A 15,483-nucleotide genomic window follows, 5' to 3' on the forward strand; every position below is an offset into this window, starting at 1 on the left:
GCCACTCTTTTCCCACTAAATTCCTTATGTATCTTTGCAGAGCTGGCTACACTTTCGTCTCCTGCTTTGTGTGCAACAAAAAGGGAGGAAAACATATTGAATTGACTGAAATTCTAAGATGATTGAATAAAACTCTCTCTGTGAGAAGAACAAAGTTCTCTCATCTTGGCCTTTCTTCTGGGACTGTAGTTTTTGCTTTTCTCCAGCTCAGCCCTATCTATAAATGGGGACAAGTGGCCTTGAAGCCTTTGAAATTCTGTGTTTCTGTCTCAGGGAGCTGCATTGGTGTAATGTTCATTTTGTTGGAAGGATGAAAATCAAACTCAAATAGAGACGTGGAGACCATCCTAGTCTGAAGTGGCAAATTTGCATGTTTTGGGTGTCAGACTTGGCTAATGGAAGTGCTCTAGATCCATCAGTTTGAATGACTATCTAGGAAGAGGTGAATGCTTTCTCAATGACACAACTGCCCAACTTTCATTAATATTACTATTGCAGATTTCAGACATGACTGGATGGCTTATTACTGACCTGTACAAGGCAAGCAGTGTGCAGCCTCAGCGAAGCCAATTTGATGGACCCCATCAAATAAGTATTAACAACACTGAGGCTGTGAAAGTACTGAAAAATACTTATTACTGGTCAGCACCTGAGGCATATCTAGGAAATAAAGTAAGTACCCACCTAAGTGTCAAAACTCCTTCGTAGGTTCTCTATCTTAACCATAACCTGTTCTAAATATATAATTTCTGTAATTAAAGCTTGCACATAAAGCTCAGTATTACCAAACTTTTCACTGTAGCTCTGCTTTTTAAATCAGGATGTTCCTGTTCAGACATTCCCAGTACCCTCTTTTTGCACTTTGAGTTCATCCATCTCTCCACTTCCTTTCCTGCCTATCCTTGACACAGCATCATTTCTCTTGACTGTTACTGATTTATATGCTCACATTTCCCATGCATTTGATTCCTATCCCAAAACTTACACCCTTAATGCCTTGTCCAATAACAGTAGATGGAACCATTAAAATCTCTTGCCTGCTCCTTGGCCATCATCTGTTTCCAAATAACTAGTCTCTAAATTTTCCCCTGTTTACTAGCTAAAGCTCTGGGTCTCCTTGTTTTTGCAGCAGAATCACAGAATAGTTGAGGTTGGAAGGGACTTCTGGGGGTCGTCTTGCTTCAGCTCTGTCCTCAAGTAGGGACACCTAGAACAGGTTAACCGGTACCATAATCAAAGAGCTGCTTCTGAGTATCTCTAAGGATGGAGACTCCACAACTTCTCTGAGCAACCTGTGCCACTGCTTGGGCACCCTCACAATAGATGTTTCCTGATGTTCAGCAGGAACTTCCTGTATTTCAGGTTGTGGTCATTGCCTCTTTTCCTGGCACTGGGCACCACTGAAAAGAGCCAAGCTCCAGCCTCTTTGCACCCTCTCTTAAGGAGTTTGTATATATAGATAAGATCTCTCTGAGCCTTTTGTAGGTGGGACAGTCCTGCTACTCTTGGTCTTTCCTCATATGAAAGATGCTTCAGCTCTTAATAATTTAGTGGCCCTTTGCTGGACTCTTTCCAGTATGTCCACCTCTCTCTAGTACTGGGAGGCCCAGAACTGGAGTCAGAACTCCAGCAGTGGCCTCAGCAGTGGTGAGCACAGGAGATCCTTGAAGCCTTACCTGTAATTATTTTCAGTCCACTCTCTCTGCCCATGCAGCTGTGTTTATTATTAGTATAGTGACACAATAAATGAAAACAAGTGTAGGAAGTGTAACATTAAGGAGCAGATTTTGCACAGGGCAACACTTACTCAAATTCTGATTTCTTATTCATTTATTATAGGTTTTACTGTTGGTTAACTTGCTTTTAGTAGTCAGCAGCAGGTGAGGGGCTAAGGACACTGAAAGGTGGTGTATGGAATGTGAAAAACTCCCACGTGCCCCTTGGCTGGGATGATCGTGTACATCTCAGCTGTCTGTTCAGAGTCCTGTTAGTGTTTCACTGAATGAGGGCACTTATCTGAATCACCTGTAGAGCCTTGAGCCAGCTCTCACCACCTGCACAGCAACAAGCCAACTCTTGTTCCTGTGCTGACACTCATGGCATGTTAAACTTTTTCTGTAAAGTGGTATTTGTAAGCCTAAAACTGTCATATAATTTGGATGTGGTACTGACCCATGTAATTTCTTTGTGTTGGCTGGAGGTTGTAGTGTTGTTAAGACTTTGCTTTTTTATTTCAGCTCACAGCTTTTAGTGGAGACTTGAAGTATACAGTATCTTATGACATTCCAATGGAGACCGTGGACAGTGATATAGTGTCTAGTGTGGATGTCATCATTCAGGTGGATTTTTTTCTCAGCTTGTTACTATTCAAATGTTAAGAATCTGCAAAGGGGATAAAAAATAAAATAATATTTCTATACTAGTAGTTTTGTCAGTTTTAAGTCCTTTAAATGTCACTGTCAAAATTTTATTACTACTCATTTCTCTGATTATCTAATCCATACCATACTAGTTTTAAATGCTTAATACCTAGAATTTAATCTGTATGTATATGGGTGAGTTGTATATTACCAAATGTAGAAAGCTGTGTTTACAAAAAAACCTGCAATAAACTGGAAAGACTTATGCCTATGAAAAAGGTGAGTGTGTTTGCTGATTGCTGACTTTTCTAGATTTATATTGCAGTTCTAAAGTAAGGCTCTATACTGAATCCAGGCATCTCCAAAACCATAATTTTTTTATATGTACTTAGCAATAGAACAAAGAAGAAAGGAAATTCTGTTTCCTAGAGGTATTAGATTTTTGCAATTTAGTTTATTCTTTTACAAAAGAATTCTGAAGTCTCTAAACCATGAGAGATTGGTATTGTGGTCTCAAAGCCACAGAAAATGTTGACCTTTTACTTACTTTTTCTTAATGCAAAGAATTTATTTTGATTGCCTCTTCTCTGTGTTACGTGGATGTGTATTTGACACTAAATGTTATTGCTTAATAAAAATTACATGCAAATATACAGAATGTTTTCCCTTGTCCTTCAATTTCAGGGTAATGGGCAGATTCTGAGTACAAGAGCAGCGGGCTTGTCGTTGCAGCCATATGAGGAGTATTCTAATTCAGTGAGACTTGTAGCAGACAATTTCATAGAGTTTAATACAAAAAAGGCAATAGACCGAGAAATGTTGATGACTGTTCTGGCAAATGTGACCCATCTTCTGATCAGGGCCAACTACAACATTGCCAAAAAGGCTGTGTACAGGTAAGTGAGATAAAATATTCAAATTAGTCTATATACTTCTATTATTTTTCTGCATATGAATAATGATTCTTAGTGGCAGTATTCCTGAAGTTTGATGTTAATAGTTTCTAGAAAAAATGTTGTTTATTGAATTTTCTTAGGACCAGTCATATAGAATGTGGGGTAAGGGACATTTGATTTTAAAGATATCTGATAGCAGAGATGTTGTCTTCTGCTTTAAAATAGTAGTGCATAAAGGTCTCATTACAATGGCTGCTTTTTAGGGGGAAATGCCTCCAGAACTTCCTGCAGTATGCTTATTTGGGTATGTGGCAAGTTAATCCATCACTGACTATTGAAAACCTATCAATAAAGACATTGATTTTAATTTCTTTTGATGCTTGTTTGTGGATGTTATTGAGACTCATCTCTAAGGGAGTCCTTAATAGGAAACTAAGGCTGCAATGGATTAGCTGATCATTCCATAGTCTCAAAGCAGCATTTGCAGTATCTGTGTGAGACCTTACAGATCTTTGTTTCACCTCTTCTCCAAGATACAGGAATAAAGTTTTATTGCTCTCAAGGGAGTCAGCTTCATCATTTACTTAATTTCCTTACACTCACTGACAACTTTCTATGTCATTCCCTAGTTAGAGCATGGTACTAATAACACTAAAGTTATGGATTCAAATCCCCATATGAGCCATTTATTTAAGAGCTGGACTTGATGATCCCTTTCAACTCAAAATATTCTGTGAACATTCTGTCATTTGGTAGCATTTTGTGTCAATAAAATAGGAACTGATACCAAATTTGCTTTGTGCACCCACACCACTCTGGTGAAATTTATGTTCATTTAGGAATAGTGTGTTTGTCTTTATGGAATGTTTGTAAAGATTTCTTACAAAAATGTGTAAGACACCCTCCTGTGGCTGAGGAGGTTGTCTCTTCCAGGAACAATAATGATAACAAGAGACATCTGGAAGTGCTCTGATAAGAATAGGAAAACAGACTTCTTGGAAAAGAGATTTGTGCCTGTTCCTCTGTTGTCCCTGCCAGGGAGCAGTGCTCAGTAGTGTTACCTCCCCAGAAGGAAACTGTCCTCCTGAAGATCAAGTCTGGGGAAACAAATGATGTGATGTTTTCCTGCTTAACCCTAGGCTGGACTCTGTGACCCTGGATACTGCAAGTGCAAATGTTATAGATCTTTCTTCAGCTCCAGATGTGGAATTCTGTGAATGTCCTCAGGGTTACACAGGATTATCCTGCGAGGTAACCTCTTACAGTGTTTTGTGTGTGCAAAATTATCTCTTATTGTGAAGGATCTAGGCTTAAAGGCAGGCTGCCTTTAATTAAACTGCCATTAAAGTGTATGTTCTGTGGTGAATTGCTGCCTACTATACTTCATGCAATCCTGAAGGTATTTTCTTTCAGATACTCTAAACAGGATTTTAAACTTATTTATTGAATTATTTTCATGGCACTAAAATATGATGATGTGCTTCAGAGTATCAGTGTTTCAGAGGGAGCAGCTGTTAAAGCTCTGTGAAGCTATTTTGAGCTTACCCTACTCATTAATAGTGCTTTTTCTGGAGCTGGAGCATGTGCAGTTTATTCCTATTATGTGCCATTAAGTTTATGGAGGCAATGAGGAACCTTACCAGGGAGGAATGCTAGCTTTTGGAAGAGCCCACAAGGGTGAAATGCATTATGCAAGGTGTTGTTTTCTGTATCTGTAAATAGAAGATTTAGAGAGGCACAGTCCTACTGCAGAATAGCAGGAATTATTTTGGCAAATAATTTCAGTATGAAAATACTGAAATTGTGCTCATTGTTAATGATTCTGCAGAGGTGGTAGAATATCTTTTCTATTGTCCCATAATAACGAATTTCACATATTGAAACACACAAAAGTTAACTTTCATGCCTCCAGGGAACAAAGGGATGAATCAAAGTTTTATGGAGTTAATTCTTGTCCTCTTTATCCAGTGCAAGTAAAAAACAACGACTTGAAAAGAGCTACAGTGACATCAATAGGGTTGAAAGAGCATTCAGTTACCACAGTGTGAAAGGGTTGGATGGTGGGTGGTCGGAAGTGCACTCTTTGAAAAAGTTTTGATGTGTATTTTCAGCACACATAATGCTACTGCTTTTTCTCCCTTCATTCCTTTTCAGTCCTGTCTGCCTGGGTACTACCGTGTGGATGGAATACTCTTTGGAGGCATTTGTCAGCCCTGCAAGTGCAATGGGCATGCAACTGAGTGTGACATTCACGGTGTTTGCTTTGTAAGTCATCCTTCAAAGTGTTCTGCATTTTAAGTACCTATTTAGGAGTTAAGAGAGCATTTTGACTGTAGGAGACAAGTTTACAGTGTGCATAATTTCAAGCTGTGGGTACCAAGTGTTTATTTTTGTTGGTTTTCATTGTTTAGTTCAGAGTATGTTTCAAGACTCCATTATTGTGTTTTCCAATAAACAATTTGTTTTAGTTTATCATTTCAAGTGGGGCATAGTCAGAACTAATACAAATATGTCGTCATATACTGGCTGATAAACATCTTGATTTTGGTTGCTTCACGTTCCTGAAAAGAACAAATTTAAGTGGTGAATATCTGTTTTCAGATATATATGCATCTTCCATGACTAACACCAGTGGAAATTGCACATTACCTTGTGAAGAGAAAATTTAGCTCTCAGATCTCTTCTGAAAATTAGAGGTTACTGGAATAAAATGGCTAAACACCAGTAAAAACTATATAAGTTTGTTACTGCAAATGTATGCAATATGTGAAATACATTTAAGTATGTGTATACGTAATGTGGCTGGTTTCATAAAGTATATTCTAAAATGTAGGAAAAACCAATCAGGATTGTTATAACTCAGAAAAAAAAAAACCAAAACACTTATTTTCAGAGTTCTAGGTAGTTCTTCATGGCTTGAAGGATGGCTTCCTTGGATGTCATGCTGCATGCAGACTGCTGTAGGAATCCCTCAGGGGCTGAAAAACCATCAAGAGAAAATACAAAAAGATTTTTTCCATGTCTCACAGGCTTGTCAACACAACACAACAGGACCTTTCTGTGATCAGTGCTTGCCTGGCTTCTATGGAAATCCATCCCAAGGAACATCTGGGGACTGCCGGCCCTGTGCATGTCCTCTCAGTTCTGCTGCAAACAAGTAAGCTTCTTATGCAAGACTGTCTTTTGCATCTTCAGCAAAAACAGAAAGTGAGAAAAAGAAAATATCATGACATCTGAAGGAGAAAGAAAAGGAAATTTTTTTCTTCATCTTTCTTTGCATATATCTCATAGAAACATTGTTTTTTGAGGCAGTCTAAATATATAGACTAGGCTAAGACAGGCTGAGTGAACTAGTATGATTTTGCATGGTGGATGAAAGTAATAATTCAACCTGTCCTTGAACTTTGCACCAAAACCATGGTTATTTTCCTTGTTTTTTCAGAAAACAATAGAAGGACAGAAGTGTTGCATCTGAAAAAAAGTAACTCAGTACAGCAATTGTACTGCTTTGCTAGAATGAAAGCCAAGTTTTTAGGAAGTTTTAAAATCTTGTTTATAAAATACAAAAAAACCCCAAGAGTTTTTTAAAATTATACAGTTATTTTGACACATTATAATGTTAAATGCATTGATAAATGAGGAAAAATTGCAATTGTGTGTTTTTATAGCTAGGTGCAAGGAAAGGTGGATATTGAATGTTTGCAGAAGTCTTGTGATTCTGTGCATTGATACCAACTGCCATAAATTTTGTTAATAGTTTCAGTCCCACTTGCCAGCTGAGTGAAGAAGGTGGAATTGTCTGTGACAAATGTCTTCCAGGCTATACTGGTTCTCAGTGTGAAAGGTATGTACACTAATTTTGGGTGAAACATCTGTATCATTGCCATCACTAGGTGTTCCTCATCCTATCTTCCTTGTATTGTTCATACCACATGTACAGAACATTCCTAATAACATTTTCCTTCTTATTTGGTCTTTCATTGTAATACAGAGACACTTTAGATTAAAATTTAACAGGAAAAACTCCCTTCAGTGAGGAGAGTGTATGACATGTCCACACTCCAGCTGACAAAGTTTTTAAACTCTGATGCAGGTGTGCTAATGGTTACTATGGGAATCCTCTTATGGCTGGACAGTTGTGTGCTCCTTGTGAATGCAATGGCAATGTAAACCCTCAAGAAGAGGGCCACTGTGATCCCTTCACAGGACAGTGCCTGAAATGTCTGGGGAACACAGCAGGTCACCACTGTGAAAAGTGTGCTGATGGCTATTATGGGGATGCAGTGATTGACAAAAACTGTCATCGTAAGTTGTTATTTTTATTACTCTCAACATTTAAATAACGCAAAAATGTAGTGTTCATGTGCAAAATGGATGGGGACATGTGCTGAAAGAGTTAACCTTCAAGTTGTGAGTTGGCAAGTGCAGGTTGAAAACTGGGGTTGGGTTAGGCTGAGGGAGGGATATTATGTTAGGGTTTGACACTTGGTATCCCTGGAACTTAATGGCTTGCTTAACACTGTCCCTCCAGTGACATGCTGGACACATTTCCTACTTCTGCATGTCACATATAGGGCTGGAAGAAGAAAACTTTTCTAATACAGCTATTCAGAGGTGTTTTGTTTTGGTTTAAGTTTTGGTCCAAATGCGCAGGCATTTCTATGGTATATTAGCATCTGTGGGATATAAACAGATGAAACACATTGTATAGCAGATTTTGAATTCTGTATAATAATGAATGCCTGTAGATACAAATGACTAATTTTTAAACTTGGTTTCTTTTTGTCTGAACACAAGCCTGTTCCTGCCACGTGAATGGTTCCCTTTCAAGTACTTGTCACCATGAGACAGGTGTCTGCTCCTGTAAATCAAATGTAATTGGAGAAAGATGTGATAAATGCTTGGTAAGCAGATATATTGCCTGTTGCTAATGTATAGATTTTCTTGTCTTCCTCTTTATCTATAGATTGTGATTTGAGCAGATACAGAGAATAGCAGCAAATAGGTTTGGGGGAGAAGGGCCTGTGGAGAGGAGACCAAAGTATTTGTGGCTGAAAATTGCTCTGCATGTACTCCTTGCAGATGTGAAGCTATGCAATTGACTCAGCACCCTCCTGCACAGGGCTGTGCAGGCTGGTGCTGACAGTGTGCAGTCAAAAACCAAACCAAACACTGTTAACAAACCTGAAGGGATCTTAGAGCTGTGCTTCTGTAAAATGAAGTCTGAGTTGGGAATACCTGAAGAAATGTGGCTGGTGATAATATATGCATCATGGCTGAATGCCAGCAAGGGATTCAGCTGAAAGGCAGGCATGTTATACATGCAGATATTCACTAGTGATACGAACCAGCAGTTTCCAGTCTATGCTAAGTGTAGAACTACATCAGAGACCAGAGCAGGAAATCTGTGCCCAGTTACTGCCTTTTGTGCCAGCCCAGCTGAATGACTTTGAGCACACAGATATACTGAGTCATTGACCTGCCCTGTTCTAGGCTTTCATTCACAGTCACAGTTATCTGTGCTTGATCAGCACAGCCCACCCTCACCTCATGCAAGTCTTTAAATTAGAATAACATCAGGCTTCAAAACATAGTGTCTTGCTTGTGAGATTAAGGACCATGAGAGCATTTCAGGGTTGAGTTTTTCACCCAAGGGCATATTGCTTTATAGCTGGCAGCAGTGAAGACATAATGCCAGGGAGTCTTTCCACAGCAGTCACACAGTGCTGGCCAAGATTCATGCAGGTCAGACATCACGGGGAGTAAACAAGAGAAAACAAGAGTGTATATTGTAGTGTTTTCAAAAATTTATGAAACGGGACAAATCTATTTATTTCTTTTCCAACAGAATGGGTATTATGGGCTGCTTACTGGGCTTGGCTGTGTTCCCTGCAACTGCAGTCAGTTTGGCTCAGTGTCCAAGGACTGCAATGACCAGGGGCAGTGTCACTGTGTGCCAGGAGTGGCTGGAGAGAAGTGTGATCGCTGTGCTCATGGCTTTTACGCATTCCAGGATGGTGGCTGCACACGTAAGCTCTAATCCACGATCCTGCCAGAGTTTGTCTGGAATTTCTTTCAGCAATATATTGTAGGCTGAACTCTGGCAAAGGTCACTTGTTGTGATGACAATACAGAAGAATCTGTAGGAAGGTCTACTAATACTTTGATTAAGCTAGGGAACAAAACATTTCTTTGCTTACTCTGTGGCTCCTTGTAAAAGGTGGTGACTATGAAATAACTCATAAAGAGTGCATGAGAGAGATATTACATCCTCAATGGCTCCTTTGTCTCTATTACAAAACCCTTCAGTCCTTCAAAGAGAATGAAACCTTTTTTTCTGTAGTTGGGAAAGTGAAGATCTATGCCTAAAGATTTTTACTTTTTTTTTTCATTTAAATCTTAAATATGTGTTTCATACTTTGATATGAAGTCATTGGCTCTGTTTTCCCATCATCACCTGGACATATGCAATTTTTAGTCATGATAAGGAAGAAATTGTTAATCTAAAAGGAGAACATGCCATCAAAACCAAATTTTTCATGTTAATAAGATGACCTTTTCAATACTGTATAGCTAAAGGAATGCCTGCCTTTTCTCCAGTCAGACAAAACCACTTTTTTCATGCCTCAAACAGTACATTAAAATGAAATATGCAGTGAGATTGTGATAAGATTGTTTTGAAATGAATATAATTTGTCTGTACTAAGTATCTGTACCAAGTATCTCTTGGGTACCTTTAACCATTTCATTATTGGAAAATACTTAAATGTTAAGAAAAAGATGATTTACATCACTTCACTGAAATTCTGCTTTTTAACTGGAATAGTATTTTGTTTCTTAAATAGCCAAGTGCATCCTGCAGTAGTTAGTTATTATAAAAATAATTATCCATCCCTAATATTCAAATCTTGAGTATTAATCCTTTCACCTGCTTGAGAACATCAGTTTATCTCCTGAAGAGTTTCCTGTCCTCTATCATAGAAAAGTTTTCCTCACATGTACGCTACTCCAAAAGTAACTTTATTTGGTCTTGTTGATCCCCCTGTGAAAGTGCTGCTCTGCTTTCTGAAACACCAAATAGGCTAAGTCAATTAGCAATAATGGGCTTCCAGTAAAAAGATGAAATGTCACTGCAGTCATGATTTGTTTCTCAGTGATTAGAGATGGCAAGGAGTTCCTAGTGGAACAGACAAATGCACTGCATAAGAAAAGTAAGACTATTGTTGGTCTTGGAATTTCTTCTCTGTAGTAAAGTGTGGATAAAATTAACATTTGGTCCTGTTTCTCTTGCAGCCTGTGACTGTGCCCATACTCAAAACAACTGTAATGCTGATTCTGGCCAATGCATTTGTCCCCCTCACACTCAGGGACAAAAGTGTGAACTCTGTGAAGAAAATTACTGGGGACTCTCTCCTAAACTTGGTTGCAAGGTATGGTAGGCTGGGTGAAAAGCCATGGCTTTTCAAAAAATTGTTAAAAACAATTTGCCTTATACAAATGTCAGAAATGGACTCTTTTTTTGAGAACCATGATCTTTATTCTGTCTCAATGTTAATGCAACATGCTCACACTAAAACAAAAAACAGCAAAACAACAGGTGGCACAATGTTTATTGAGCAACCTTCTAAGAGGGCTGTTTTTGAAAATACTATCAGAGTGCTTATTCTGGATAGGTTCATAGTTCACACAGAAATTGTGAGGTGTGTATTCTAACATTTAGGTGTTTAAATGGTGATATTTGACCAGATTTATAGCAGCACAGCAAGGGGCAACTGGGAATATAGTTTCTGTGCAAATCACTAAGTGATAGTATTACAGATTTAAGAATATTGGAAGTGTCTTGAAAGTTACTGCAGGCATTTTTTCTGAAAATTTATAATTTAAATGGTGTAATGTAGGTAATGTTTCATGGATGGAACATTGGTAGCTCCCATTATCTCAGCTTAATGCTTATGATTAAGCAATAAAGTGCCAAGTCAGTGCAGATCCAAGGAACAGCATCCATTTATGCCTTTAGGTTCATGCAGTAAATTCTTCTCAGGTATGGCATTAGTTCAAACTATTTTATAAATGTTGAGATTTTAAAAAGCCTCAATTAAATGAATGTAATGGGTAACTTCAGTGGAGAAACCACAAATACAATCAACTTGACAAGGTCTGTCATTACATGCAGTAAGTATTTAAGTGTCAGCCAAATTGGTATCCTTTTTCTCTCTTTAATTTTTTAGAGTAAGGATGATAAAGTAGTCCTAATAAGTCTGCAGAGTTAACCATCTTTGTGATTTATAGTAACATAGTTGGCAACTGGTCTTTAAAACACGGCTTTGTTAGCTGTCAGCTTACTGTCATTCTTACCTAACATTCTGCAAATACAATGTGCTGGTCCTTCTGCATTTCTTTTGAGGTGTTCATTTCATAGGGTGATTCCACAACACTTGCCAATGATCAGGTGCAATTAAATATGCAGTTGCTTATTAAATTGCAAATTTAGTTTTTCTAGGTTATTTATCATTCCTTTTTGTTGCAACATCACAGTAATGAATGTGAAATATTATAACGTATTTTAGATCCCTTCTTGATGCAACAAAGAGTAACATGATCTCCAGATAATAGTCCCAACAGCGGGATATACCCTATGCTGAATACTCAGATGTGGTAGTTTAAGATGAGGAGCATTGTCTTCTGGCAAATCCAGGAGAGACTCTTTGTGTGCTCTCTACATGGATAAAATAGGGGAGATGCTGAGAAGCCCAGACTGTCTAGTTTTGCAACACGGAATGCATATGTGGTTACTTCATCTGGCTCTGTTTCTAGAGGTTTTCTTGATATTTAGTATCTATTTCTGGGTGCAGTAGTGTAGCAGAGCTGTAGTCTTGTTTAGATTACAGTGCATTGTACCTTAGAGTCTTTATTTATCTTTGTCACGAGTAGCTAGAGATTGAACACATGTAAATTATTACTAACTTAGAGTTTAATGTTCAGAGCTGTGGACCTTTACTGATACTTGAGAGCTGAAGTCGTCAACCTGTGTGACCATAAAGTGTATTAAACTAGGTATTATAGTACCTGGTGCTGGAGTAAAAACTTATTAATACAAAGAGTGCCATGGGTAACCAGCAAAATTTTGAGGAATGCAAAAGGATAGACAGTAATTCTTCTGGAACTTGTGGGTCTTGGCATGCAGGACTTGGCAAGGTAAAGGCTTTTCATCTCACAGAGAGCTGATGAGCAAAATAACTCAGGGAAAATGCTCAGTAGATGGTGATAGATTGAATGTACTTTTTGCCTGTTCAGTTAGAAATAACCACAGACCAAAACTGCATCTGTGAAGTAACCACAGATAAGAAATTAAGAGTGAAGGCTAATCCAGACTGCTTCAAAAAAGAATGACAAATAAAGTACACCCACTTTGCACGTTTGTAATACCAGGTTCATATTACTGATTGCATAATGAAGGATGCATTCTGCCAGGAAACAGTTTTCCTTTGGTACTGAGCTGCAACTGCATGTTGAGCTTCCCACCTTTGGGATGCAATGAGATTCTTGGTTCTTCATCAAATAGTAAAATTAGCTTGAGCATGATGCAGAAGCTATTAATGCTTCTTGAAATCTTAACAGAATGTTAGTTTTAAGATTTTCCGTTCTGTCATATTTATAAAATGATGATACAGATTTCTTTCATTCAGAATTTATACAACATTATTTTATTTATTTGCTGTACTCAATTACTAGTACTGTAAATTAAGTATTTTGTATATATTTTTGTTTTCTGGAACAGATTCCTTCAACTCCTTTGGTTCCCAACCCATATTTGGGAACCAACAAAGCTTCTAACTTTTTGCCATCCACTGTTTATTGGAAATGCAGTTCTTCGCTGAAAAACAAACCAAACAACCTCATTTCTGTGTGGAATTTCTTCCCTTTTATTATTGTACAGTATTTGTTGACAAATACTGAGTTTTAAGGGTCATTTTTAAATTTACTGTGCTGTTTCTCCTGTAAGAAATTTTTTTAAAAGATCTGCTATTTATTAACCTTTCTTCTCTTCCACTAAGGCTTGCAACTGTAGCAGCGCTGGTTCAGCCAGTCTCCAGTGCGATGTGTTGACAGGCCAATGCCAGTGCAAAACTGAATTTGGAGGACGAGACTGTTCCAGGTGTGCCTTGGGCTACAGGGACTACCCGGACTGTGTTGCCTGTGACTGTGATTTGAGTGGAACCAAAGCGGAGACGTGTAATGGCACCGAAGGAGTTTGTGGTTGTGAAGAAGAAACCGGTGTCTGCACCTGCAAGGTACCGAGTCATACTGCCCCTTCTAGGAAAGCATTAGTGCTTTTCTAGACATTGATTGCATTGAAGTCAGGGAAGATACAGGGCTGAAAGGACTTCAAAAGGCAATCTCCATAATTTATGAGTACACCTAGATCATTGCTAAAGAATTTCCTGTGACAGATCTTACTATTAGTCAGGAAAAATTCAAAACCATTGAAGTTTTTCTGTTTGTACACATTTGGTTTTATTAGGTAAGGGAACAACACATCAGTTCAGATGATGCAGCCTGCTTTTTTGAAAATTCAAATTATAATAGTAGGAAGAAACCAATAAATATGAATGGGAGAATCTCAGTGTTTTTTGAAATACGTTTATGTTGCGAGTTCGAATTAATTTTCTTTGCTGGAACCAAAGACAGTGCTTAAGAATAACTCAGATATATTGCTAATAGTGAACTCTGATATACTTGTATATAGGGGAGGAAACATTAAAAACACATATATGGATTTTTCTGAAAAGATGGGAATCAGTTTTTGAAATACTGAGTGATAGAAAACTTATTTCAAGACAACAAATTTATGCCTTCATAGTGTCTGTCCAATCTCTGGTTAAAGGTACCATTGGGCAATGACTGTAGTTTTGGGTGTTTCTTGAGGTTCAGCTCACCAATTGGGAATTGAGTGCAAAAACAGACACTTGGGAATAGATCCCTTGATTCCTATTCATACTGAGCAGTTTATTTGGCTTTTAGAGCTCATTTTCCAGATGCAAATTTGGGAGGAAATTCTGTCTTGAGTTGAAAGACATAGCTGCTAATTTTTGATAGACAGTCAAATATATGAGCTTAACTCAAATGTTCTGTAGTTGTTTGTGGGGAGTTTTGTGTGCATGTTTTTCGGTTTGTTTTTTTTTCTTTTTTTTAAGAAAGAAAGCAAAACAGCATTGGAAGATAAAGAAAAAAGTAATGTATTGCACAGTAAAACAGATTGCATAGAATAATTGATATTCTGCTATGTAGTTAATGTAACAACTAGTTTTTCTTCAAAAAATAATAATCTTTCATTTAGATAGCAAGGCATTATGAGTGTACTGTTACTTTTTTTTTTTTAAATATCCTCCAGGAAAATGTTTTTGGTCTACAATGCAGTGAGTGTAAACCTGGTACTTTTGGTCTGTCTGCTAACAATGCACTAGGATGTACTCCATGCTTCTGTTTTGGGTTGTCCACATCTTGTTCAGAACTAGAAGACCATGTGAGAATCCCTGTAAGTAAAGCAATACAATCACACAGAGACAATTTGCTGTTATCCTCATGTTAGGTACCATGCCGGTGTGCGCATTTAATGGACCAGGCTGAGTGTCCTGACTGGCTTATGGGGTCAGTGTCACAGGTCCGAACAGAAAAGAAAGCAAGTGGTAAATGGTCATACTCTTATTTCTGGAACCTTGTGTTTCCCTCTTCACTTCTTAAAAAAGTAAATATCAAGCGTGTTTTCCAGTTTTTTGGGTTGGGCATTTATTACTCTTAAGATGGACTATTGACTGTTTCAAAGCAGCTAAAATTGTTAACAGGATATTTGTTGAATGAATCTTTTGCTCTTTGTGTTGCAGATAACATTAACTCCAAATCAGGCTATTCTGCACATAGTAGCTCAAAGTAACCTGACTGGAACAGTGGAAGGAGTATTTTCGCAATTTCCTGATGTTTTATTGGATGCTGCCATAGTCAGAAAATACTTAAATACAGAAACATTTTACTGGAAGTTGCCAGAGCAGTTTCAGGGAGACCAGGTAAGAACGTTACATAATTGGAATGCTTTGTAGATAACCTTGTTGTCTGATAGACACTCCTTTACTTTGGAATAGTAACTTTATCTTCATAACATATTTCTATGTTAGTTCTATTCTTGTAGGTCATAATATTGTAATTATTCAGTGATAGAACTCACATATAGC

At 37.9% G+C, this 15,483-nt stretch overlaps 1 protein-coding gene across 1 annotated transcript in view; it reads left to right on the plus strand.

Annotated features, from left to right (window-relative positions):
• The window catches only part of LAMA1 (laminin subunit alpha 1), a 97,966-nt gene that overhangs the window by 42,843 nt on the left and 39,640 nt on the right, over nt 1–15,483 (plus strand). Inside the window, exons 13-26 of the mRNA XM_054515054.1 lie at nt 499–672; nt 2,238–2,339; nt 3,045–3,256; nt 4,396–4,507; nt 5,411–5,521; nt 6,286–6,413; nt 7,014–7,100; nt 7,350–7,561; nt 8,054–8,160; nt 9,105–9,285; nt 10,550–10,686; nt 13,312–13,548; nt 14,649–14,792; nt 15,139–15,318. Of these exons, the coding sequence (XP_054371029.1) occupies nt 499–672; nt 2,238–2,339; nt 3,045–3,256; nt 4,396–4,507; nt 5,411–5,521; nt 6,286–6,413; nt 7,014–7,100; nt 7,350–7,561; nt 8,054–8,160; nt 9,105–9,285; nt 10,550–10,686; nt 13,312–13,548; nt 14,649–14,792; nt 15,139–15,318 (2,124 nt within the window). The remainder of the gene's footprint in view (nt 1–498; nt 673–2,237; nt 2,340–3,044; nt 3,257–4,395; nt 4,508–5,410; nt 5,522–6,285; nt 6,414–7,013; nt 7,101–7,349; nt 7,562–8,053; nt 8,161–9,104; nt 9,286–10,549; nt 10,687–13,311; nt 13,549–14,648; nt 14,793–15,138; nt 15,319–15,483) is intronic.

Source organism: Molothrus ater, chromosome 1 (assembly GCF_012460135.2).
Source record: "Molothrus ater isolate BHLD 08-10-18 breed brown headed cowbird chromosome 1, BPBGC_Mater_1.1, whole genome shotgun sequence".
Classification (NCBI taxonomy): Eukaryota; Metazoa; Chordata; class Aves; order Passeriformes; family Icteridae; genus Molothrus; species Molothrus ater.